The following is a 25,682-nucleotide window of genomic DNA, read 5'->3' as shown; positions in this document are numbered from 1 at the left end:
TCCTGGCAGAGAGTATCCAGTATTGAAGTTGTCTTGCCCAGCGGGAGACTCAATTCACCATCACACGGCTCCTTATAGAATTCCTGGAAGAAACGCCGTTTTGGGAACCAATCCCTGCCGTAAACAGAGAACAGTCTAGAGTAGGCCTAAGAGTAGCATTTGAATTGCTTTTCACATGCAGGTCACGTCATTTCACTTAATTCGCTTGCTACCGTCACAGCTGCGAGCAGCGTATGGCAGGCAGAAACCCTATGCCAAATCCTGGGCACGCAGGCTCCCACACTCCTCCCTCTGGCACCGCCCCCTCCCGCCCACCACCATAGGCCCACCCCTTCGCCAACACTTACCCCTCCTTCACACACTCTGGGGCAGGGGGGCGGGGAGATGGGTGTTAAAGATGGTCTGCGACCAATCCGCATGCATCTCCGACAAGCGGCTCTCTTACACTGGCAGATTAAGTTTGATGACTTGGTCAAGTTCCAATCCACATTCCGGGGGCGTGGCTTAAGTCCAGCCGACGCAAGGCAGGAGGAGGCGGAGCCTGTCTGGTGGAAGCACGTGACCTGGTCCTGGATCCGGAAGCTACCTATCTAGTAGGGAGCACCCCTCCGCACCTAAGGCTGCGATGGTGAGTGAGGACGCATGCGCGGGAGTACCTGCTGGGGGTTCTGTGTCCCTGGTCCCCAATCTCAGTTTACCCCTTCCATTCGTGGGGCCGCCCTCCGCCCTCACTGCCTATTCTCGCCTGGACAGAGATGGATTGGAGCGAGAGGTGGGGGAGGAGGGCGGTGGCGACGTAGAGGGCTGAGGAGGGGTCTTTGGGAGGGTGTACGAGGGCTGAGCAGTAGTGTGCAGAGGAGCAGCTGGCTACTGGGGAATTGGAGAGGGGGGCCGGAGAGAGGGGCCAGTGAGGCTGCGAAGGCCTCCGGTGGTAGCAATGGTGGGATGTGGAAGGCCAAGGGATCCCAGGAGCAGAGGGTGAGGACAGATCAGAGGCTCAAGAAGATCAGTGTTGTAGGCCATGTAGAGGGAGGAGGGTCTGGAAGGGCCCTGGCCTGGGAAAGAGAAGGTCTAGGGCAGGTCAGGAGAGACGTGGGTTGCAAGTGAAGAATTTCAAGGGCCAACCTCCTAGCAGTGCTTCTTACTGATTCCATCTTTATCCACTAGACTTCTGCACTGACCCAGGGGCTGGAGCGAATTCCCGATCAGCTCGGGTACCTGGTTCTGAGTGAAGGCGCAGTGCTGGCGGTGCGTTCTGGGCAAGGGGGTTTACCCCAAGTACACACGGCCGGGTGATCCCTTCTAACATTGCCCACTTATTTCCCGCAATTCACGGTCTTAATTGGTACCATTCCTGCCTGGCATAGAGCAAGTTTTCGATAATTAAATAAATCTCTGGAATCTTAGAGTGGTAAGTGTTCTGAAATAAAAGGGTTTACTAACTTTACCAAAGTCAAACAACTAGTCACAGGTTTGTTGGTAACTGATATTACCCAAGTTATTCTCTAATATGTCTTTATTTGGTATTTTTAAAAATATTTTATTTATTTATTTAGAGGGGACGGGAAGGAGAAAGGGAAACATCAATGTGTGGTTGCCCCCCATGTGCCCCCCCTGCAACCCAGGCATGTGCCCTGACTGGGAATCGAACCGGCAACCCTTTGCTTCACAGGCCCATGCTCAATCCACTGAGCTACACCAACCAGGGCTTTATTTGGCATTTATCGAAGGGGATTTGTATTTTGTTTCTTAGTATACTACAGTGTTAGTTCTCTAGAAGTTTTCAGTCTAGCTAGAAACAAGGCTCATGGGTAAAAGTTGAAGGCGGTGCCCCTGGTAAGACTACTGATACTGAGTCCAGAAAATGGAGGATTCAACCCTTAACGTTATAACTTGTGTTTCAACAAGGAATCCTTGGAGGACATAAATTCAGCTGGCCTTAAAGGATGGATGGTTGTGAACAGGCAGAAAAGGAAATGGCTGAGAGGTGGAGATATTTGTGGGAGTGACACCAGCCTGTTTGACTTGGTGATACATTTATGTTAAAAAGATTTCAAAGAAGGGAAAGAAGGGAGTGTGGTTAAGGAAAGATTTGATTGTGGAGGACTTCCAGGCTGGGTTAGGACATTTGGATTAATCTTGAGGGCAATAGGAGCTTTGAAGGGTTTTGAACAGAAACGTGTGCTGATGAAATAGTTGAGGCAGATTGTTCTAATAGGTGTGAATTTGGGCAGGAAGGGGAGGGATCCAGAAGTGGGGAAGCTGCTGAAGGAAATCTATGGGTCTGGACTGGTGGCAGTGAGGAGCAAGGAGACGTTTTAAAGTAGGAATCAATATATCTTTGTAATGACTAGACATAATGTAATAGAGGAGATACTTTTACTTTCTAGGTGGTGTCTTTAACAGGAAATTACTAAAGGAAGTTGATTGGGGAATGGGAGCGGTAAGGGGAATTGTGGTGGCTTGACCTAGGACGTTGAATTCGAAATAGGGTAATAATAGTTAATTTATGTACATAAAACCCTTACAAGACCATAAGATAGGTAATGTCTCTAATTTACAGATGAGTAGACTGAGGTACAGATGTCCAAGAGAGCAAAGGGAACTGAACTTAACCTAGTGAGAGGCCCATATCAAGGAGGTAGGGAGAAGTTGCAACAGTCACCAGAAAAAAAGGAAGCCCAGACCACTGACGTTATTACTCAAGGCCTAGGTAATAGGAGGGGGTTCAAGGATAAAAAATGTTTATTTCAGATTCAACAGACAGGGCTACAAGTGGAAAGATTGAGGACAAGGTGGAGCCTTGAACAAGTCAGTGGTGGGTGGGCACTGGTGTTTGAGAATGTGGTTATATCAAATAAGTGGGGACAGGGCGAGAAATCTAGTTTTGAGGGGTTAGAAAACTGGTGGTTAGTAAAGAAGTGGATAAGAGTCACTGCTCATCATGGGAAGCCCAGAACAAGGATGAGAAACTGTGGCATCAAGGGCAATGTAGTAGGAAAGTTTCAGGTTTGTTTTTCCAAAGCTGAGGTGACCATTGGGAGAGAGTACCAAAGCTAGAGCCAAGTGACTCTTCCTGGAATTCTTTCCCAATTCTGTTCCCTAATTTCTGCCATCCTCCTTCCTTTGTCTGCATGTAGTCATCTGGGGATCTAGAGAATGATGAGCAGGCAGCCAGTGCCATCTCTGAGCTGGTCAGCACAGCCTGCGGTTTCCGGCTACACCACGGCATGAACATACCCTTCAAGCGCCTGTCAGGTGAGCCACAGCCCTTGCCCCTGAGGGTGGTGATAGGAAGTAGGGTATTCCCAGAGGTGGGGTGCTGTCCTCAGGGGAAAAAAACAACTTGTTTCCTCCCAGCATCCTACCCTCTCTCCCTGGGGTCCCTGGTTCTGGCCACTTTCTTCCCTTTGGGATGCACCCCTGCATCTCGGAAGTATGAGAAAATGAGGGGATTGAATGGAGACCTGCCACCTTTAGATCTCTTGAGTCTTGAACCATCAAATTTCTTTGGCTCTTGATCCCAGCCAGTTTGTGTGAGATCCCATGGAGGCCATTGCATCCCACTGATTCGGTGCTCCCTTCCCTTTGCTGGGGCTTGGGAAGGTGTGTCTCCCTTCCAGTGGTCTTTGGAGAACACACGCTGCTGGTGACCGTGTCAGGACAGAGGGTGTTTGTGGTGAAGAGGCAGAATCGAGGCCGGGAGCCCATTGACGTCTGAGCCTGCCAAAGGCGAGGGGCAGAGGTGGACTGGGTCCATGAACCTCTGATGACAAAGATACAAACTTCTTCCACCTTTCTTGGCCTGCTGCTAGAACTAAGGCTTTCTGTTCCCCCCTCCCCCCACCCCGCCCCCATTACCTGGAAGGGCTTGGTGACTGCACTGTGTTAAGGACTGTGAGGAAATAAACATGAGTCTGTTGATGTTCCCCGGCCCAGAGATGTGTGTATGGAGTGGGGGGGGGGGGTGGGTGCTATACCCATATCTTCCACCTTCTAGGAAGAAAGTCTGGTACCTTGGCCCAAAGGTGTGGATCTTGGCCACCTCTGGGCATATGAAACTGGGAATCAAAAATAAATGGGGGAAGGGAGCTGACAGGAGCTATTTGGTATGCATGCTGAAGGGAATCATTTTGAGCTTCTGAGTCTCTGCTCCTGCCACCCACACACAAAAAACAGTCATTCTTCTCCCTCCTGAACAGGCATTTAATAGTCTCATTTCTGTGGAAGCAGTAGTTGGAGAATAAGTTACAGGGACAGACCAAAAAAAAAACAAAGACAAAAAACCCCATACAACTTAAAGTGCTTCAGGCTGCAAACGTAAACAAGAGGGGCAGGAGGAGGCCACCTAGCTATCTCCTCTCCCCTCTGACACAGGAGGGTCATTGTCTGGGTCCCTTTACCATCACCACCCTCTAATCTCAGCCCTGGGGTGGGTGGGTGGGTGGGAGGGAATGTCAAAGGCAGGAAAGACAACTTAATAGGAATGAGAAAACACTTTGTAAACTTAGAGCCAGGGTACAAGGCAGGGAACAAGGGAGCTCTTGGAACCCTTGCCCTGATCCAGGGGTGGGGCCAGCCCCCCCAGGAAGTCAGGGAAATACTATTGGTTTAGTGCTGCAGCCATGCCCACCCAGTTCACAGCTTCTTCTCTCATCAGCAGACACGGACAGGCGCCCTGGAGGGCCTCCTCCCCCATAGCAGGAGGCATCCCTAGGGGGGCACAGCCTAGAACAAGGACCCCTGTGGAGGCATTTGATTCCTGGGAGTGTAAGAGAGCCAGCACAGTGCTACTTGACAGGCTCCACCACCAGGACCTTGCACTCGCGCTTGGCAATCTTGTCCAGAGAAAGCACAGCCTTTTCTGGGGGCAAGTAGAGGGGGCGGCCAACAGGGGAGGCCACGGGGGGTGTGATGGCCCTGCGCTCCATCACACTGCCCGACCTGGAAGAAGGCAGAGGATGTGGGCTCTGGTTAGACCTCAGGAACTCTTCCTGCTCCCTCTCCAATTCTGGCCTCAACCGAGTCCAGTGGCACCCCTCCTTTGGTTCCATACCTCATGAGGTGGCTGCGAGAGGGCTGTTGGTGGGAGAAGGACTGAGAGCGGCCCAGGCTGGCCTGGTGCCTCTCCACCAAGTCCCGGACAGCTGGGCTACTAGGACTGCTTTTTCGAGAGAGGGGCCGGGCCTCAGGTGGAGGGTGGGACACACTGGCAGTGAACTGCAGCTTCAGTTTCATATGCTGGCTCAGCTGGGTGGAGAGAGACAGATCAGCATCTCCACTTGGCTTCCAGGCCCCAGACCTTTCAAATCATCTTCCCCCTTGACAGGGCAGTGTTGGATCTAAATCCCGCCTTCTCGTGGCCTGGCTTTTTCATGCTGCCCGTTGTTATTTCATCCACAGAAGCTAGCAACCCCCATGTCTCCCGTCCCAACATTCTGCATAACCCAGCACACCATTCACCCCTCTCCAGCGCCTCCCCTGCCCACCTCAAAGAGCCCTGTCCTTAGAGCCTGGAAGGCCACACTAAAGGTGAGTGCACTGCCCTTCCGGGAAAAGCCAAGGTTGTTGAGGGGCGTGTGGCAGACAATGGAGTCTAGGGCAGCCTGCATGGCCCGGCGCTCCTCCTCACACAGCTGCTTTCCTGGGGGGCAGAAACAGTGACCACTAAACACATAGTGTTCCTCAGCAAGGGGCTTCCAACAAGCACAGTCTCATTTGACCCTCAAGGTTATCCTGTAGAGTGAATTGAGTATATCTTTTGCCAAATTTTAGAAAGACCAGCTTATATTTACTGTGTGCCCAGGTCTATTCTAACCATTTCACACATGTTAAATCTTTAAATCACCATAATCACCTTATGAGTGGAGGGTGTGTGGAGTATTGAGCAGTATTATTTTTTCCATTTTAGGGATGGGGAATCTGAGTATCAGAAAGGTTAAATATCTACTTAGGGTCACACAGCTTATTAATGAGAGGTAGTAATCAAACATACCAATACCAGGGAGTCCAGCTCCCTAATGCCTCTCTAAACTACCTATCTGTGACACGCACTCAGGGACAGAGCTAAAGCAGCCTGCCACAAGTCACCCACTTCCATGACTCCCTTTCCCCTACCTCTTTCGGGACAATTGCCCAGCCTGGTAGCAACTTACCAGCCTGTGCGTGCTCTGGGGTCCACACGAGCCTCACAGCAAGGAAGTCTTGGAGATTGTTCAGCAGTGTGTAGGTGACAGTGAAACGCTCATAGGTCTGCACTGGAGACTCACAAGAAGCAGTCATCACAAAGCACGGGCGGTCCAGGCGGATGCTGGGCAGACTAGATGCAGTGAGAGAGGAAAGCAGGATGTGTGTGTTTTGAAACAGGCAAACAGGGCGGTATTCACCAGGCTCCCACACACTCACCGGTAGTGGGTGTAGATGCTCTGGGTGAAGGGCAGCTTTGGGGTGGACCACTGAACCACAGCAATCAGGGGAACTTCTAGGCCCTGTGGGAGAGACAAAGGAAACCCCCATATATGTCACCTTTAGGCAACACCCCCTTGGCCTTTCCCTCCTGCTTTTTAACCTTGTTCCTTAAAATCACCAGCCCCTTATACTCACCTCCTTGGCCCCTGGAGGTGGCTGCTCATCCCCTCTCAGCTGAAACAGGAAGTTGTGTTCCTCCAGGGCACTGAGCGGGCAAGGGAAGCAGCCAGAGGTACCAGGGAGCCGACAAAAGGAGCCCATGGAGACCTCCCCAGATTGGTGACTAGTTCAGAAGGAGGAAGAGTTGGATCTTCCCATGCCAGAACTCTCGGCCCTGTCCCCATCCTCACCACTTCACAGCCCTGCCCCTCCCTAGGACCTCACCAGACATTGTCCACCAGCAGCACAGAGCCATCAGGCATGACAGGTAGATAACTGGCATTGAAGTTTGGGAGAATGCGGATATCCCAAATGGAAATTTCCTCCTGGGAGGAGCTGTTCAGCACTGTAGAAGGTAACCAGTTCAGCGCAAAATGTCCAGACCCTCAGACCCTACCTTAATCCCACAAAAATGGACCCATTCCCACCATCCTGCACAGGGTAAATGCCACCCAGTCAATGCCCTTGCTACTACTACCCAAAGCCTGAGCTGCCAATCTGCTCACCCTTGAGAACTGTCAAGTGTTTTCCAGCCACAGTGAACTGGCGGCATTTCAGAACTGGAGGGGGCAGCAGAGTCAGCAGGGTACTCACTGCAGGAAAGGGCGAAGGCAAGAATTTATGGGCTGGGTACAGACCTAAGCCAACCCACAGTTCTAACCTTTCTCTTTTCAGATATGGCATTTGCCAATATCACCCCTCCACTTTGTCCCGCAAATTCCAAACTCCAGCGTTTTCTCCCTGCATTCTCCCTACCTTGAGCTTTGAAAGCACTCTGCTCGCCCCGGAAGGTGTCTCCAGGAAATCGGGTCTGCAGCAAGCGCAGGTAGCCTTGATCTCTGACCTCTGGTGCCTCAACTTCCCGCTTCCACACAGTCACTACAATCTGAGCACAGGGTACACAGGACCACAGTCAAGAGGGGAGACAGCCAGCCAACCTTAGAGAAGGTGTGGTAATTAGAACAGCTCCACCCCTTGCCAATCTTACCTTGGCCTTAGGTGTCCCTGGGGGCAGTCTATCCAGTGAAACAGTGAGTGGGAAGATGACCTCATCTGTGGACACAATTGGTTCCTCCACAGGCAGCTGGGGATGTGAAAGGGGTGAAGAGGTCAGGATTGAGGCAGCCTGCAGAGTTCCCTTTAAGAGGTGCTTGGCTCCTCTTTCCCTCCCCTCTCAACTGTCATCTGTCTCCAGCTTCCCTCCAGTGTTTCCCTTCTCTCTGGTCTTTGGGGCCCAGCAAATCACACCCTCACCCCTGTGCGTGTCACCCCAGCTTCTCACCGTGGTCGGTCCCCCTGAGGTAGCAGGACCCAGGCCGTGGGTGAGAAGGGGGCTGCAGCCTCGAAACAACCCCCCACCGCCAGGATCCCCGCCCCCTGGGGGTTCAGGATCCTGGTCGCAGGAGCCACCACCCCCGGGGGCCCCGCCTCCGGCACTGACTGAGGCCAGGGCCGCCAGGGCGGTTGCCAGTTCTGCCCAGGCCCCTCGAGAGCCCAAGCCCGGGCCACCCCCGGCGCTGGAGCCTGCGCCGCCCCGGCAGCGCAGCACCAACAGGAAGCGGACAGTCTCCCCCAGATAGAGATGATTGCGCCGGGGCAGCGCCCGGTACCGGCCTGGGTCCCCAGCCAGCTCCGCGCGCGGTGGCAGCGGCACAGCCGGGAAGTACATCGAGTAGTCGCATTGGGACTCCATGGGGTGGCGAGGGACGGCCGTGAAGGGCAAGCCGCCGGGGTAGGGGCAGGGACTCCTGACACCCAACGGGAGCTGCGCGTGGCCAGGCCAGGCCGGCCCAAAGACACCCGCTGGGGTCGGGAGCCGGGACCCCGCGGGGCCGGAACCCGGTGCAAGGTGCGAGGCCGAATGACTGGAGAGAAGCCGGAAGTGGAAGGGAAGGGGCGTGGCCTCTGAGGCCCCGGAATTTGTGGGTGACCAGACCCTGGAGAAGGGCGGGGTTCAGCTGCGGCTAGGCTGCGGCATGGTTTTAGGAAAGACTATAGGCAGACTTTTTAAAGAAGTAATGTTAAAAGAACCCCCTCCAAACCCCGCTTCTCCCAGGAAGAAAGATGCTTCATCCCTTTTCTGCCCTACATAAAGCAAGTCCAAGTTTCAAATTATTTATTCATTTGACAAATATTTCATAGTGAAATGAGCATAGCTCAGTAACAAATATTTCATGGAGAAATGGATGCATTATTCCAATCCATCGTGTTCCAAACTTTCTCTGGCTTACACCATGGTTTGCTCCTCCAGGGAGCCTTTGAGAGTTCTACACAGACCTGGCAGGGGCCTGGAAAGGAGAAGGAGGCAAAACAGGGCAGAGGAGTGCTGCTAGGAGCTGAACGACTGGATTCCTGGGCACAGCCTGGTTGACTTTGGTTCCCACAACCGTGCAAAGTTCCATCCATCCTCTAGGGAGCAGGCAAACACTCTGAGGGAAGCAGAAATGTTGTCTGGCAGCCCTATACTTGTTACAGGTATCTTGTAGGTTAGCTGTTTTTTAACCTAAGACTCAGTGGTCTAATGTCTAGGGAGAGAGTAGCCTTGAAGTCTTCAGGGGCAGAGAGACTGTTGGAGGAAACTGCTTGGCATCTAGTTTGTCTTTGTACTGTAGCTCTGGGGTAGCCAGGCGCTCACACTCCTCCTGGTCTTGGAGGCTCAATCCACTCCGAAGTGCATACCCCAAAACCTTACTTGACCCAAACTGGAAAGGGCGGAACCGTCGGTCAGTGATGTATTTGGGGTCTAAAGCCTCACCCCCCACCAGACAATGTTTAGCCAGGGCCTCTCGGCGAGCCCGGAGCTCTGCCACAGCACTCTCCAGTCGACTCTGGCCATATTGCTTTATTCGTGCCCACAGGCTGTGGTTGAAGTGAACATAAAGAGCCCAGTCCAAATTGTTCCAGACTCGGGCCCGTGCAGTTAGCTGCCTGTCCTCAGCAGTCAGTCCACCATCGCTGACAACACTTCTGCCCTGCTGACTTCCAGCCTGGGCGTTGTGCATGAAGCCCACTACATCGTCTAAACCCCAGCACAGGGCATCTGCCAGCAGAACCAAAGACTCATCAAAGTACTCAGCCACCAGGACCAAATCAAAGACAGAGTCCAGCCAGGCCAGACTCCACTGGATGAAGGATGAAGACCCCAAATCTAAAGCAGCAGGGCTGGACAGCTGACTGTGACCATCAACAGCAGTGGGAGCAGGATGGAAGAGAGTATTGGGATCCAGGATGTGGGCTCGAGGGCCAGTACCAGAAGGCAGAACATGCAACTCTGGGGGATTGGGATCTTTGGGAAGATGAGGATATCCTCTCTTGGTCCTCATCTCTGGGGGGGAGGGGAGGCCAAAGTCAAACCATAACAAGTTGCGGGCATAGTGGTCTCCACGGGCCCCAGGTCGGTAGAAGGCTCGAGGATTAGCTAGGAAGGCAGCCAAGGAAGGTGCCTTGCGGAAGGCTGATGAGGTGGATTTATAGTAGGAAAAGGCAGAGCGGGCCACAGCCGCTGGGTCTCGGACAATGGAAAAGAAGAAGCTGTCAGAAGGCATGACCTGAAGCACCTGCAGAGGAGAAAAAACAGACATAGGGAGAAAGAACTGGGCCAGGAAGAAACTAAGTACAAGCCCAATGTCCACAGATACCCCAGCCTCCTCCTGCAGCTCTGCGAGGAACCCCCAGCTTTCTTAAATGGCTGACAGATCTTGGCCAAGTTATTAATGTCTCTGAGACTCAGTTTGCTCATCTACAAAATGAGGATACATGTGCCTTCCTTCCCAGTTGATTATGGAGGTTACATGGGATAAAGGATATGAGGGGAATTGGAATGTGGAACGCTCCTGGAAAATATTTATTTCCTTTGGCCTCGCTGCCTTGGTCAGTAAAACCTCTAAGAATCACAATTTGTGTTCACTTCTGCAGCAAAAAACTATTAAGTGCCTACCCTGGGACTCTTGGTCACAACTCTAAGGCATCAGGCCTTCACTTGTTGCAAAGAGGGAAAAGAGTGGCAACCATAATGCTGTCTCGGGTGTAGATGTCTGGTGTGCAGCCCAGGATGCGCTGAAAAACAGGGCACTTCTGGGGCTCCTGGACATCTCGGAGAGGGAAAGACACCTCTGGACTGGACAGTGGGGAGCCATGGTCACCTGGTAGAGAGCTGCCCTGAGACCTGGGACATTGGTCCCCCTTCTCAGCAAGAAAGAAGGTGGGAATTGGGCAGAGCGAGGTGGATGCACATCAGAAACCAGCTTTTGGGCTCCCTGACGGGTTTCTGCCTCTAAATGTGACTGTCATTGAATCTAACTTCCTGACATCATGTCCTCCGAACTGCCTGCTCATATGAGCATGCCTGCAGGGCAGAGCTGTGAAATGTGTGTCTTTGTGAAGGAAGAGGAGAACAGTACAGAGAATAGTCTGTGGCATCAAGTGGACCTGGAATAAAATCCCAATTCAGCCATTTACCAGTTAAGTAACTTTGGGCAGATTATTGAATTCCTCAGAGACTTCATTCTTCCATCTATAAATCTGGGTTAACACTTAACTTGAAGAATGTGGAAGTACATGGAACATGATAGGTATTCAATAAGTGGTGGTGACAATGAAGGTCATCATTCTAACCTCTGGAAAAACTTGCCTCAAAGATCATTGTCACTGCCTCACCCCCAGCAGTGGGCCTTTGCTGCCTACTAGATCACACTCACATTCCTCAGCTGCTTTCTCCAGATCCAGCTTTAACAGGAGTGTGTCTGCTGCCCCCACTCAAGTTCTACCACCTACACACACACACACCCCTTGCACACATCCACACCACCACACATTAGCTGATATTTTGTTCCAAGAATGTCTTGTGTTCTCACTACAAAATTATGCCCACCCTTTTCTTTAAAACCTACCTCTCCAGAAAGCCTCACCTCTTTTTGATGAATATTCTCCCCACAGTTCCAAATACAGACACACATGTGCACACATGCCACAGAAAGCACTTTGACTTTGGAGCAGATGGGCCTGGGTTCAAATCTGGGTCTCCGGGTTCAAACAGAGACCAGTCACATGGCCTCTCAGAGTCTTGATCTCCTCTTCTGTATAATGGAGCACTTAGTAATGCCTTCCCCGCAAGGTGAGGGTAAGATTAATACCCAGAACTCAGGAAGTATTCAATAAAAGTTAGCCCCTTCCCTGCATGTTTTCATTTGCATGTCGACTTTCTCCAAGAAAGAGCCCTCAGGTTTCTCTGTGTGTTCAGATGAGCATGTGAGTCCATGTACCCATCTTCCGCTTTAGAACTGAGGTTCCAGGGGTGTCAGGGCTGGGCTATGGCTTGGCATGTATGACACTCAAACTCTGGCATAAATGGTGAGAGGAGTGAAGGAAGACAGGTCAGAAGGCAGTGGCTAAGCAGAGAGCCTGGTAATGTCAATGGAAAGGACCAAGGAGGGCAAGGGGCACTTGGAGGGAGAGTTTGGGGGCAGGATTCAGAGCAGGCAGGGTGCTGACACTAGCTGGGTCAGCTGCTCAAGGAGGAGATTGAAAAATGCACTAGATAGGAGGGGCCAGGACTTCTGCTCTCAGGAACTACTGGAGACGGGACGGCTGAAAAGAGACAGGAAATTTCACCTTTGTGGCTCCATGCTCTACTTTTGGGTGAGGTGACGCCTGGGGCCTCCTCCACCGATAGTCTTGGCCAAAGGCCTGATCCCATCCCTCTCAGGTCCCACCCACTCCCTCTATACCACTCACCTCTTTCAGGTTGAATCTCATGTGATGACAGAGGATATGGAAGGGCAGCTGGGTGCCTCCACCCTGAGGGTGGTAGCCTTTGACCAGAGAGGCCTGGAAAAGCCTTGGGTAGCCAAACTGGTAGCGGGCAGGGAGGGCGAAGCGCAGCCCATGTCGGTCCCCATAGCGATGAAGCAGGCTCAGCACTGAGCTGCTCCCAGATTTATGCGTCTTCAGGAACACCAGTCGCTGCCGAGGAGGACAGGATGGAACAGCTGGTCCTGGGGATGGGGCCCAGCTCTGTTGAAGCTTCAGCCCAGATAGCCTGGGGAAAAGATGGGGGGGAATGTGTTCTGTCCCTTGCCAGCAGGTGGGTGGGCATCTTGTGGATCAAGGACAGAGGGTGTGGAGGCTCAGAGGGTGTGGAGCCTCCTCCAAGTTCCCGGCAGTCATGGGTAGGGTTGGGAGGAGCATGTGAGGGGGCATCTATCAGGTATCGGAACAAGATGAAACTCACCTGCTCTGGAAGGGTCCCCCCCAGAACTGGAGGGCAAATCCGATGGTCATGAAGACTCCCAAAGCCACCCCCAGGCTCCGAGGCCCCCAGAGGCGCATGGTCCTGGTAGGAGACAGAGGGCCCATGTGGCACAGGGAAGGGTGACAGGGCAAGGGTCAGGCACAGAAGCAGAGACAGCCAGAGGCAGCCGTGCAGCCGCAGAAGGCACAGGTTCGAGATCGGGGGTCATTCCCCAGGCCTGTTTGCAGCCCTGGTTGAGTCTGCCCCCTGAGTTAGCAGATTTTTGCCTCTGTCAGCGTCTAGAAGGGAAATGAGGGGAAGGAGGGGAGTCTGAGGAAAGGGTAGAACCTTCTCTCCTGCAGCTGAGAGTAATTCACAGAGGGGGTGGTGATGAGGTACTCTCTACAACCAGACCTAGGTGCCCCTCAACTGCCCCTCTGCTGTCAGTCTCCAGCTCCCCCAACTACCACATACAGTTTCTCCCTGAGCCTCAGGGATTTGAAGGGGAAGGGGAGAAAGAGACCCTGCCAGAAAGATCAGGCCAATCTGCTCATATGACAGTGAGGTGGACATTGCCAGGTCCCTGGCTTACTCCTGAGCTTCTGATAGATCGGGAACAAGAGTCCCATTTGGAGGCTGAAAGGGAAAGCCATAAGGAGGAAATACAGGTCAGATGAACCCAGAGTGGTGAGACCACAGGAGTGACTTCATAATGAGTACGAGTCAGTCATGTGAGCTAAACTTAGGCATCTCTTTTTCCCCTCTCAGCTTAGGGCTGACCCCAGTGTGGGGTTACTGACAAAACCCAGATACCTGGGCACATTTCCGCACACTCCTATTCCCACTTTCCAACCCCATCCGTGCACCCGGAGGAGACTGAGAGGAGGAGGAGGAGGCTGAGAGGGCGGGGCTGGAGGGCAGGCGAGAAATTCTGCAAGACAAAGATACTGACAGACATAAGCACCGAGTTTGGAATTCCTTCCCAGGCCCCAGTTTCCTAATCAACTGGGAGTCGGACCCACCCCTTAAGATTACAGCCCACAACTACTGGACCACAGCCCTTCAAACAAGCCTGGACAGCCCCCTTCCAGGACAAGCCAGGAGTAACCCCAGACAGAATCGATATTTGCAATCTAGAGACCTGCCCCTTCTGGCATCCATCCCCCAACACAGTCCCCAGAATCCAGCCCTGTGCCAGACTCCTCTCGTGTCCAGATTTCTTCTAATCCTTCCACCCATCTCTGTCTCCTCCCATTACTCGATTCTAGCCCTCTGTCCCCTTCAGCTTTGGTGACCCCCCCCCCCCCGCAAGGACTCCTCCCATAAATTCTTGAGTCCCTCCACTGGCTGCAGCCTCAGTGTCACTTGCCCACTCACCAAGCCACCTGAGGAGCAGCAAGGAAATCAGGATTTGGCCCTCCCCAGCCACCGACCAGCTCCTCACTCTGCTAAACTTTCCCCATAAACTTTCTCAGCGCCCAGGCTCCTCCCCTCTCCCTCCCTTTGTCTGGCCAGTCCCTGCTGCTGTTTCAGCTTTGATCCAGTCTCGGGCCTTTCCCTCCCTGCATCTTTCCGTTAGGGCACCCAGCTCACCCTTAGAAGACACAATTTCTACCCTCCTTTCACGCTTAGGAATCACTTATTCCTTTTCTGTTTCTGCTTCCGGCAGAACAAAAGACTCATTCAGGAGACAGAAAGAAAGGAGCAAGTAACAGACAAGAGTTGAAAGCAGGCACTGTCAAGAGCTCGTGACAAGGTAGCCTAAGGCGGGAGGGCAGAGACAGGACCCCCCCTGAAGGCAGGGGCACTAGTGTGGTAATACTAATGATGCCTCATGTTCAAATTTTGGCAGTGACAAGGTGCTTCCTCACACAGTTCCTGTTTGGTCCTCACATTTCTCCCCATTTTACAAATGAAGGTTATCAGATCCGGAGGGTGAACAACTTGCCCAAACTCAGTATCAGGGGACAGGGTCCAAGAGATGCAAGAAGCAAGCAGAAAATGAGCCATTACAGAGGCTCTGGGGCCTCTGCAAGGAGTCAAGGGCCCAGGGAGAGCTGCTGAAATTACAGAGTCGCACACTCAGGGTCCAATAAATTAATTGTTTTATTTGTGAAACGCAAAGCTTGTGAAGGATGTGGATGGCAGAGGTCATGAGTTGAGTCCTTTGTGTGTGTGTTTTAGTTGAAGAAATTGATACTGAAAAAACTCATGGAATCCATAGATCCTGACACCCTATTCACATACCCAACCAAGTTCCCTGCCCCACATCTTGTTGGTACCCAGCTTTGTTAATTTCTGAGGCCAGGTGGCCCCCACCCCCCACTTCCAATGTCCTTCAAATCTTACCACCCCCCCGTGCCCCCCCCCCCGCCCCATATCACCAAATGTCAGTTTAAAAATCTTCCCTTCCTCCTCCTTGGAGCTGACTGACCACCAGAGCGCAACCTTAGAGGCTTGGTTGGAGACACCACAAGTCCTAAATAAATACCCCCAGCCTCCCCACCCCAATACCAAACGAAAAAATAAATATTGTGAACACCCATCCACCCAACCCCAGTGGGAAACTCCTGGATTTGGGGCCCTAGCCATTCACCCAAAAGTCCCTTCTCTACCCTATCTGCAGCCCCCTTCAACTCCTCCCCAGACCCAGCTGAGTGGGGAGGAGGGGAAGGGCCATGAACCCTTCTGATGCCAGGGCACCCCTCCCCTGTTATCGAGGTCCAAGCAGGGCCAGGGCTGAGAGGAAGAGAATGAGAATGGGTTGAGTGTGAAAACCCACAGATGTCCCCCCAGTCCTGCTCCTGCCCTGGTTTTGGCGGATGATGAAACCTCCTTTGCGGCCAGGAGGGCGAGGAGGCCGAGCTGGGGGCCCCACAGCTGCTGCCCCGGCCATCCAGTCATCTGCATAGTGTTGTCCTTCTCCAGAGCCACTGGCGTCCTCATCTGCAGGGAGGGATAGGATCAGAGACAGACGGGGATGAGTAAAAGGGAAAGAGAGAGACACAAGGAAGAACACTGAGAAACAATAAGAAAGAGTGGTAGGAGAGAGAGACATAGGTAGATAGATGAGAAGAGGGAGAAAGACAGTGACAGGAAGGCAAGGAGAGAGAAAGGTCAGGTAGACATGGGAATGAGGGAAGGCATTGGGAGACAGAAGAGAGAGACAGACAGACGGGGAGAGCGGATAAATAGGAAAAGACAGAGAAAACGAGTACATAGAAGCAGAGAGCACACAGGAAAAGGGAGAGAGGGAGGACAGAGAGATAGAGAGACAGACAGTGGGAGAGAGAAAAAAATTGTGTCCTTGTTGTGTGTCTCTGGCAAACTCTATTTTGGGAATCCAGGCCAGTGGCACCCCCATCTCCCCTGGGTTGCCCACTCCCCAATCTCCCACAGTCCTTTGCCAACTGTTCTGTGAGAATGTTTTGGAGTCTCCTGACTGGAATGTGAACTGACAGGTAGAGACCTTCTCACAGATTGTTCTACTACCCCTAATCTCTGAGGTAATCATTCAATACAAGACTGTAAAATGCATGAGAGTATGAATGAAAACCAAGATGAGAGGGGAGGGACTCAGAAAGCAGTGGGCAGGACCAAAGTCTAGTCCCAAGCAGCCAGAGGTCGGAGGCCCTCAGGGCACCCAGGGGTCTTACCCCAGTCCTCCAGTTCCAGGTCACGTCCCAGGGCGGCTGCCCTCATCCTGATGGTGGCTGACCGGAGCTGCAGCCGCCGCATCCGAGTCTGGAGGTCAGGGTTTGAGGCTTCCACTCGCACCTCTGGATTGTTGAGCTGCTCCGTCAGGGAGGCTCCGACCATGGGCAACAAGTACCTGTGAGCACAGGAGCCCTGAAGGCTTCCGCCTGGCCCCGCCGATCAGCCCCATGCCCGAATTTGGGTTTCACTCGCCCACCAAGTCACCCATCTGCCCAGCTCTCACCGGCCCCGCCCAGTTCCGGTCCAGCAGGGTGCTGCCTCCTGTGCGATGTCCACAGCCATACGGGGGTCCCCACACACTGTCAGGGGCAGCCCAGCCCAGAAGCCCCGGACCCGGCCCAACCTCTCACGCAGCTCCCACACCTGGGTGTGCAGAGAGAGCAGGTAAGTGCAGCAGGAGCTGCAGCTCGTGCCCACTTACCCACTCAACACCCCCATGTGGCCTGTCCTTAGCTCACCATTCGGGGCAACATGCTTGCTGCTGTTGTCGGCAGCTCCTCCTCTGCCCCTGCCGTCCAGAATCGGCCCACCTCTTCTACTGGTGCTGGGGCTCGGCGGGCACGGGTCGTCGCCTTTGGGGGGACCCCACATTCCTGAAACACCTGTGGCACAGGGATGCCCCCACACAGCAAAACTGAAACTATATCCCCTCTCCAACACCTAAATCTCCCGACAGTCCCTGTTTCCCCAGATATAGTGTCTCCCTGATACCCCACATTGTCGCCCAACCCTAGACCCTTGTCTCCACCCTTCCCTCTCCTGTACTAGACTGCTCTCCCCTGGCCCCAGACTGACACTCCCACACTCCTCCTGTACCTGGGCGGACACCCCAACACTGTTTTCCTGCAAGTACATCAAACCTTCTGAGATCTTCACCCCAATGGCCTGGGCTGCCAGCTCAAAGGAAAAGGGGCCCTGGATCTTCTCAGCCAGTAACAGGAGACCATCTTGAAAGAGGGGGAGAAAGACAAAGGGTGAAGTGAGGGGACAGCCAGGGAGATACTCACTAAACTAGGAAGCTCCCACAAATCTAACTTGGGCAGCAAGGTGTTAGATGGGGGAGGATTCAAGATCTCCCCTCCATGCTCCCCCTCCCAGTCCATCCCACTCATCCCTACACAGACAGCCGTTTCAGGCTTCCGTGAGTCCTTACCCAGATAGGCCCCCCAGTCAGGGTCCAGTCCCTGGCTGCTGAGACAGCCATGGGCCACGTTGAGGCAGAAACCCCGGCAAGGAGGCAGCAAGGGAACCCCCCGACAAAAGGGGCAGCCAGTCAGACGCATCACAGCCCGTCTGCAGCCATCAGACATGGGCACCTGGGGGCAGAGGGCTTGGCTGTGTCATCCACAAACACTGAGGCTGCCCTCAGCCAAGCTTGGTGTCAGGCACAGAGAGAAATCAAATACCCTACCCCACCTTCCCAGGCCCTATGTGGAGAACTGATAATGAACAGCCAGGTGGGTGACACCATGTGGCAGCAGGTGAGACCTCTAAAAGACCGTGGAGGGAGGTTTCTAGGAGCCAACTTGCAGAAACTGTTTCTTGGGAGAGATGGAACCGTGGGGTCTGAGAAAAGGTTTGAGGACAAGAATGAGGCGACAGTGGTAGGGGAAGGATGAAACTGAGGATGCAGGTAAAGCTGGGAGGTCAGGGAGAGAATGGGCAGAAGGAAGAGGGCCTTGAAAGCCAGATCAGGAATCTGGCCTTCAGGAAAGGGGAACAGGGAGCCAGTGAGGGGTCTGGAGGAAACCAGGGGCACCAGAACTCCCATCTCAGAATGTTATGGAGATGAGCAGGTCCCTAGAGACTGGCAGGGGTACGAATCATCAGAGGGTAGCAGAGGGGAGAGGAGGTCATGAATCACGACACAAGGGTGACTCCACTCTGGCACCCCTACTTCCAGATTCTCCCTGGAATGCCAGGACCTTGAGGCTGATATGAGCAGGCTGCAGGTGTTTCCTGCCGTTTGGCACCTGACTCTTCATCATGGGACCTCTCCTATTCTTCCTCCCCCTCTCTGAGTCCCTCCCACACTCAGGCCCCCTCTAACCTTAAGGGTTTCACTGACCACATTTCTTCCAATCTCCAGGCCCTGGATAAAGGCCCGGGCAGCCACCATGGCCCGGGTTATCTGGAGGAGGGGAAAGAAGGGGAGAAAAACCATAGGGTTGTTATGTCAGTCAAGACTGGGGCCAAGAGACGGCACCAAAGGGATAAGCAGTAAGGGGATAGGTCTGTGGAGTTATTAAGGGGTGGTTAGGAGTGTTAGGTGGTATAGGGAGGCAGGTGCAAGAGACTCAAAGAGACTCAAAGAAGTCTGGAAGGATCAAGGGCAGTTGGGCTTGGGAAGAGATGGAGGGATTGTGTTTTACAGGGCTTGGAGATAGAGGAACTCTGTGCACCAGAACAAACAATGAATGTACAGCCAGAAGACCTATGAGACAGAACTCTACCATTTACTGGCTGCAAGACATTAACGTCTGGCAGGCTCAGTTTTCTCATTTGCAAAACAGGAATACTACCACCTACCTCCCAGAGTTGCAATAGCAATCAAATGAGATACTATAAAATGAAACTCCTTCTGTGTGTTGATTGCTGGGGGAAGGGGGTTATATGGGGACTAAATGGTAATGGAAAAAAACAATAAAGATTAAGTAAAAAAAAATCATTCTCAAATATTAAGTGCCTAATTCACATTTAGTTGAACCAGAGGAAGTCAAGTTGGGATGAGGGAAGAGTTGGCAGAAAGGTGACTGGGGGCCAAGAATAGGTGAGTGGGTCAGGGATGTGTGCGAAACTACCACACAGGATGAAAGTGGGGGACAGACAATCAAAGGAGACCAAGGAATACTGGGTCAGGCAGGAATGACTGGGGCTGAATATAGGAGTCACCAGGTCAGAGATCGCTGACATGCAGGATGTGGGTATCACCAGGTCAGAAGTGACTGGGGCATGAAGGGGGGGGGTCATTTGATTGGAGGTGAATGCACAGTTCAGAGGTCGCTAGATCAAAGGTAACGGAAACTCAGGCCTTGAAACCCCTCACCTGTAGGCGGAGGCGACGGGGTGAGTCCCCGAAAAGCTTCAGAGAGTCATCAGCAGAGGAAGCAAGGCGCGTGAGGCAGAACAGGTATTCAGGGGAGAAGATGTACTGTGGGTGCAGCAGGGGGAACATTTTCTCCAGGACCTGCGCCCAGAAATCCACCAAGGCATCATCTAACCCCTCACTGGACTTCTCATAGTAGTCCCGCAGCCTAGAGAACAGGCCACTGAATAAGGGAGTATGCTGGGAATACAGGCGGCCATAGGAGCGGTGGAAGAGCAGGGCCAGGGAATGCTCAGCTGACGAGAGCATCTCCCGAAAAACCTCTGTGGTAAATGCAAATAAAGGGGGGTGAGGTGAGGTGAGGCCAGAGAAGGATGGAAAAATGAAAGGGTAGAGGAAAGAAGAGATGAGAATGGGGAGAGAAGAGACAAATGAGTTAGAAACTGAGCAACTCTCAGCAGATTGGGAATGGGGTGGGTGGGGCAGCATCCTGGAAAGAGCCTGGGGTGGGGATGGGGTGGGGGTGGGGGGCTAAGCCTGGGCTGGGGTGCCTTTGGGATAGAGTAGGAAATGATAGGATGCTTACTGGGGTCATGAGCACAGAGAGGGGGTGTGTGGACAGGCTTGGGGACCCCAAGTCCTCACCATCAAATGTTCTATGCCGGGTAGCCAATGTGTGAACCAGGAAGGAGCCACTCTCCTCCACCAAGCCTCGGAAGGTAGCCTCAGTGTCCCAGGTCAGCCTCTCCTCTATCTCACTGGAACAGCAGGTATATTCTTGGGGACAGACCCGGAGGTGCTCACCTGGACAGAGAACAAAGAATGGTGGGAAGTGATGTGATGAAATTCCTTCCTTTTCCTGCCAATCTCTGGGGGCCATCCCTTCTCTTTCACCTGTGGGGGTTCTTTTCTATTGTCTGTACCGGCATTCCTACCTGACTGTATCCCCATTTTATTGTCCCCTCACCCATCCCAAGTCCACTGGCATTGGCCATGGGATCAAATAGTGATGGGCCAAATTAGTGATCAGAGGGTCCTCAGTGGACCTTCCCCAACATCGCACACCCCAGGTCTCTAAGGACTTACGGGACAGCTTCTATAGGAAGAATGGGGTTTAGAGGGGTGGAGTTACTTAGTAAGCGGGAATGTATTATTATAGAAGTACTGTTAAAAATAGCGAGGCGAACATATTGGGCCATAAAGAAAGGAACCGAGAGGTGGATGCTCATTACTAGAAAGGGATTCCTGGGGTGGGATGGGGTGGAGTAAGAAAGCTATTATGTGAACAGGAGGGTTATTGTGATCCTAATAAGGAACTTCAGGAGGAGAGAAGTTACTATGGGATGAAAAGATTAGAATGAAAGGAAAGAGTTATTATTGTCAGATGGGGAGGACCCGTCCCCGCACCCCTCTCTCTCCCCGAATTCTCTAGTCTTCCTTTTTCTTCTCACCTGAAATCAGGGCGGGAGGGAGTAGGCTTAAGCTATATCCCCGGGCCCCCAGAATCTGCCGGGTCTCAGTGCAACTCCGGGTGACCTTTGCCTCGCTCCCGGCTCCAGGACCAAGACCAGGATACAGAGGTAGCAGCAGAAGCAGAAGAGTTCGCAGCGCAGACATAGTAGCTGCGACCCTGGAACAGCAAAGTGGGTCCTAAGGAAGAAAGAGGAACTGCCCGAACTCGGGAAGTTGGTTCTCCGTTGCAGGACTGCCCCGCCGGCCAGAGAAAGAGAGCGACCTCAGATATGTGAACCCGGAGCACGATAGCTGTCTCTTTTGAGACAATGGGAGCCGGGAGTCGGACCGCGGGAGGAGCCCAAGGTGGAGCCTTACCAATGATGGCACGGAGCCGGCCTCAGGGGCGGGATCAAGAGAGAAATTAAGCCAATGTAGTGGGGAAGCTCAGCAGAGGGGCGTAATTAGGCTGAACTAAGGAGGTTAGTTGGAGGGAGAGGGGCGTGGCCTGTCTTAGAGGCGTGGCGATCCAGTCTGAAAGTCGGGGCCAGGATAGAACCCAGCCTATGGCAGTTGATAAACTAGATTGAAGGGGCTACTACTGGTCTAGTGCAAAGCCCGGCCAATGGGGTGGGGGGAAAGGAGAATATTGAAGCAGAGGGGCGGGGCCGGGTGGGGCACAGCTGATGCAGGCAGACAGCACGCTTGAGCCCACGTGACGGGGTCGCACGCGGTAGAGCAGGCGAGCACACGAGGCTTCCAGAGCAGCGTGACTGCAATGTAGTGAGCACGAGCTTGCACGCATCCAAGCCTCGCGACAATTACCAGCCCCGCAACTAGCCGTTGGGGTCGCGCCTGCGCACAACGCGCTTTGTGCCTTCCCGCGTTTTTCTGGATTCTTCTGCCACAGGAAGGGAAGCAGTGGGCTCCTGTGTCGCAGGTGGGGTGACTACAGAGACCAGAGGGACCCCCCCAGGTGGTGACTTTTTCTCAACCCTGCTCAGCCAGAATTTCTGTTCCGGACTCAGACAGTGAGGCTCCTCGACCTGAGAATACGCCCCCACCCCCTCACCCGCAGCCGTCCTGGCCCTCAGAGAGGCATTTTCCTCTATGCCTCAGTGGCCTCCTCCATTTTTACAACCCGAGGGACTGATAGTTACTCTCCTGAACTGTCAGAAGCCTCCTCAGCCCAAAGAAACTTACCCGATGGAGGGTCAGAAGTACCACCATCTAGGAAAGTAGAGAATGTGAGCTTTCCTTTACTCCTTCGGCGTTTCTGGCTATTTTCTAATGGCGCCTCCACCCCCAAATTGTGAAAAAATGTCCCATTCCATGCTAGAAATGAAACTCTAGGTAATTTTTTGTTTTTTGTTTGTAACGTGTGGTCTGGTTCACTTGCTCCAGTCAGTTTAGGCTTCCGAATTTGGAGAGGGGTCTGCTTTCAGCTGCTGTGGTGTGTGTACCTCGCTCTGCCCTCGGAGAGTAACTCCAAACCCAGTCTGTGTCTGTCTGGGGCAGCGGTGTTTTTAATCCCTGATGCCTTGGGTCAAGACTGTCTTATTATTTTTTTTGTGCCCCCCCCCATCCAAGTGCCAGAGCAGTTCCTTTGGAAAGAAAGCGGGTGGTCGGAGCTGGGGAAGTGATTGGATAGAAACCTTTCCCTCTCTTCCTTCCCCAGCTGGACCACCATGCCTACACTTCGATCCCCATCTTCCTGCCTCCATGGCTCCTCCTCCCCGAGCAGTGTGTCCTCCCCACTGCAACAAGCAATGGGAAGTGGACAGAGAGGCTTGTCTGCATCTTCCAGTTTGTATGTCAATGTGCCCTGTGAAGACAGGGACTCGGACCAGACTTCAGAGGGGTGAGTGGAGTTGGCGAGAGATTGTTACCTTGTCCGGTTTTCTCCTGCATGGTTGGCAGCTTTTCGCTCTTTTTACTGCCTTAGTAGTAAAATGGGTGTGACTACATGAAAATGTAAAAGATGCTTTTCTGGTGAGCAACAGTGACGCCCCTCCAGTTCTGGTGTCTGTTTTTAGTTGCTATCCATGTTGTGCAGATCAAGAATAATACATTGTGTTCTAAATCCATCATCCAAGTTGTCGATCCCTTTCTTGAATACGTTTTTATGTTTGGCATGTACAGCCTGTAGTGGGGACGGGGAGAGAGGGGAAGGGGAAGTTAAGAGTTCTTTGTTTGCTGCCTGACATGCAGTGTATGCTTTGTAGTTATGTCCTTTAGTGCTTTAATTTGGGTATATTATATACAGGTTCATCTATCCTTATTTGTTTTGTATCCTTATCCACTTTTGAGCCTTTTTGGTGAAGGTTATAATAACTAGTTCTTTTAATCTTTGCAGGAAAAAATATAATCTTACACAAGATCTGATTTATCTCCTAGTTCTTTCAGTTGGCCTCCTTCAAATCATTTGTTTTTGTCAGTGCTACTATTGAGGACCAGATTATACCTATGTTACAAACTTAACTCTAATCAGTCAGACATGTGGGTTTGTTTCCAGGGTGGGATTAAACTCCAGGTCCGTATCAATCTCCTGTTTATGTATGAGTAATATATGATTCCCCAAGCCGTGCTGATTTTTCTCCGCTCAGCAGTGATACCTCTGCCTGCTTAAGTAAATACCATTTGATTTTCTTATTCAGAGAGACTGTTAGTAAAAGGTTGTTCTTCAATTACTGTAGTTCCTCATTCACCTCCATTGCTTTATTCAAGTGAGTTTTTCTTTAAGACTTTGTCCCTACTTCTGGGTATCAGTAAGCTCATCTCTTCTTGAAGAAAATCTGAATACATACTTCATGGAGAAGGGGTACAGTTAGAGATTAAAAAGAAATTATAATTTATTTACCCTTTTCTGTGGAGGTACTGGGGTGTTGTATCTAAGGAGAACCACACTCCCTCATAGGGATAGTGATTCTTTGTCAGCTGATGAAGGCAGTGACTTTGAAGACAGCTTGAAACGCAATGTGAAGAAGAGAGCAGCAAAACGACCACTGAAAACAGCCCCAGTGAGTCAGTCCATTTTGTTTTGTTTTCAAACCTGTTCTGGGAAATGCCAAAAGAAAACCTAGAAGAGGCTCAGGAGATATGTTTGGTGAAAAAAACAAGACTTAAAGAGTGTTAAGAGGAATAAGGCAAATTTTGAAGAGAAAAGGATAAAAGAGGGCATTAGGATTCAGAGGAATATTTCATTGTAGTTTTATCACCAATGAATGCGTTCCTTAATTTAAATGAATAAATCTTTCTTTATTGGGCTAAGGGACTTTTTAAAAGGAAAAAAATAAAGTTATTTATTAAAACCAGTTATTTCAGATTTGAGTCAGGAACTCAAACTGCTGTATAATTGGCAGCTTAAGTCTACCAATGTGATGATGAAACCAAGTGTTAATGTGACTTTCACTTTTTAAACATATCCCTGATCTCTTTATACTTAATAGGTGGCAAAACACCCTAAGAAGGGCTCTCAAATGGTACGTGGTCATAGCCAGAAAGAGTCAGAGCCACCAGCCAGTGATCTCTTTGATGCTGTGAAAGCTGCCAAAAGTGACATGCAGGTAACACAGTGTCTCACTTCTCTTTCTTAATACCATCTCACTCTTTGTAGGGTGGAAAGATAAGGACAGGTGTCTACAAACTTAATTTGATGTGGACATTTTAATGAATATAACCTATATCAGGAAAGGCAGATAAGACCATGAAGTGAATCCTTGGAATGATACGAAGGGAGACCTTAGGTGAGAAAGATAGTTCCTTTCCTAACAGTATCACAGAGCAAGTAGGCATTGGAAAATTTAGCGAGAATGCTTGGATATGGGTGGCAACTTGTTCACCCTTGTCATTTTTTAGTTCCACTCTAACAATTATACCTAATTCCTTTTTCCTTCACCACATTTCTTTTTTTATAACTTGTTGTAATTCTGTTATCATTTAAAAGTATATAAGGCTTTTATGTAGTTTACAGAAATTTTAAATGATCATCCAGATCTCCAGCACCAGCTCAAGAAATGGAATATTAATAGTGCTGTAGAGGCCCTTGTATATCTTCTTTCTACCCTATCCCCATAGTCCCCTCACCACCCAGAGACAACCACTAGAGTGAATTTTCTGTTAATCATTTCCTAGTCTTTTCATGGTGGTTTTATCACCAGTTAATTCGTTCCTTAATTTAAATAAATGAATCATTATACTGTTCTGTGACTTAATTATTTCAGTTGTTTGAGATCCATATTGATGTGTAGTATAGGTTTCTATAGTTTTTAGAAGTTTAAAATTTTCAAACTGAGTTTTTATATTTATATTTTTGTCATGATTTCTAACACTATTGCATTGTCAGAAAATGTGGTCTTTGAAACTTGGAGATTAGCTTTATGACTAAGCATTTAGTCCTTTTTGGAAACTATTCTACGTGTGCTTGAGGATGTGTTTTCTTCAGTTGTTGGGTCCAGTGTTCTCTTATGTGAGATGAAAGATTTAAATGTGATACTGTTTTGGTATTTCTACTGACTTAGGGGGTTAGGGAGTTTGTTTGGTTTTGGTCTGTTGGATGTATCAGTTACAGAAAGAGGTGTGTTAAAAAGGCAACTCTTTCAATTACTCTTT

General features: G+C 51.3%; 5 protein-coding genes across 8 annotated transcripts in view; 2 read left to right on the top strand and 3 right to left on the bottom strand.

Annotated features, from left to right (window-relative positions):
* Positions 1-532: 532 nt before the first annotated feature.
* LAMTOR4 (late endosomal/lysosomal adaptor, MAPK and MTOR activator 4) lies at positions 533-3,927 on the top strand. Of its 2 annotated transcripts, none has more exons than XM_037134954.2 (4): positions 533-628; positions 1,168-1,248; positions 3,141-3,258; positions 3,624-3,927. In XM_037134954.2, exons 1-4 carry the CDS (start codon positions 626-628, stop codon positions 3,719-3,721), a joined length of 300 nt encoding a protein of 99 aa, XP_036990849.1. In that variant the 5' UTR covers positions 533-625; the 3' UTR covers positions 3,722-3,927. The 2 variants fall into 2 exon arrangements, with proteins under 2 accessions (XP_036990849.1, XP_036990850.1); XM_037134955.2 differs by having other exon boundaries at positions 3,607-3,927.
* A 236-nt stretch (positions 3,928-4,163) lies between these two features.
* TRAPPC14 (trafficking protein particle complex subunit 14) lies at positions 4,164-8,504 on the bottom strand. 2 transcript variants are annotated; one of them, XM_037134949.2, is made up of 11 exons: positions 7,910-8,504; positions 7,616-7,711; positions 7,384-7,513; positions 7,134-7,220; positions 6,853-6,973; positions 6,604-6,751; positions 6,406-6,488; positions 6,156-6,319; positions 5,490-5,644; positions 5,057-5,250; positions 4,164-4,944 (listed from the first exon to the last, which is right to left on the bottom strand). In XM_037134949.2, the coding sequence occupies exons 1-11, from the start codon at positions 8,318-8,320 to the stop codon at positions 4,791-4,793; spliced, it is 1,743 nt and encodes a 580-aa protein (XP_036990844.2). In that variant the 5' UTR covers positions 8,321-8,504; the 3' UTR covers positions 4,164-4,790. The 2 variants fall into 2 exon arrangements, with proteins under 2 accessions (XP_036990844.2, XP_036990846.2); XM_037134951.2 differs by having other exon boundaries at positions 6,604-6,673.
* Positions 8,505-8,728: 224 nt separating this feature from the next.
* On the bottom strand, positions 8,729-14,317 carry GAL3ST4 (galactose-3-O-sulfotransferase 4). Of its 2 annotated transcripts, none has more exons than XM_037134953.2 (4): positions 14,234-14,317; positions 12,857-12,958; positions 12,361-12,664; positions 8,729-10,184 (listed from the first exon to the last, which is right to left on the bottom strand). In XM_037134953.2, the coding sequence occupies exons 2-4, from the start codon at positions 12,952-12,954 to the stop codon at positions 9,153-9,155; spliced, it is 1,434 nt and encodes a 477-aa protein (XP_036990848.2). In that variant the 5' UTR covers positions 12,955-12,958; positions 14,234-14,317; the 3' UTR covers positions 8,729-9,152. The 2 variants fall into 2 exon arrangements, with proteins under 2 accessions (XP_036990848.2, XP_036990847.2); XM_037134952.2 differs by having other exon boundaries at positions 12,857-13,155; positions 14,234-14,315.
* A 948-nt stretch (positions 14,318-15,265) lies between these two features.
* Positions 15,266-21,257, bottom strand: GPC2 (glypican 2). Its single transcript, XM_037135002.2, has 10 exons — positions 21,071-21,257; positions 20,265-20,423; positions 19,620-19,942; positions 18,624-18,704; positions 17,727-17,889; positions 17,390-17,520; positions 17,032-17,175; positions 16,797-16,936; positions 16,513-16,688; positions 15,266-15,802 (listed from the first exon to the last, which is right to left on the bottom strand). The coding sequence occupies exons 1-10, from the start codon at positions 21,234-21,236 to the stop codon at positions 15,570-15,572; spliced, it is 1,716 nt and encodes a 571-aa protein (XP_036990897.2). The 5' UTR covers positions 21,237-21,257; the 3' UTR covers positions 15,266-15,569.
* Positions 19,620-25,682, top strand: part of STAG3 (stromal antigen 3) — a 31,298-nt gene continuing 25,235 nt past the window's right edge. The window contains exons 1-4 of the mRNA XM_037135001.2: positions 19,620-19,703; positions 22,750-22,932; positions 23,989-24,091; positions 24,521-24,637. Of these exons, the coding sequence (XP_036990896.2) occupies positions 22,760-22,932; positions 23,989-24,091; positions 24,521-24,637 (393 nt within the window). The 5' untranslated portion in view covers positions 19,620-19,703; positions 22,750-22,759. The remainder of the gene's footprint in view (positions 19,704-22,749; positions 22,933-23,988; positions 24,092-24,520; positions 24,638-25,682) is intronic.

This window comes from Artibeus jamaicensis, unplaced genomic scaffold, assembly GCF_021234435.1.
Source record: "Artibeus jamaicensis isolate MK-2021 breed Jamaican fruit bat unplaced genomic scaffold, CSHL_Jam_final contig_956, whole genome shotgun sequence".
Lineage (NCBI taxonomy): Eukaryota > Metazoa > Chordata > Mammalia > Chiroptera > Phyllostomidae > Artibeus > Artibeus jamaicensis.
Note: the sequence above shows the minus strand (reverse complement) of the source record. Positions and strands in the feature narration are given on the sequence as shown.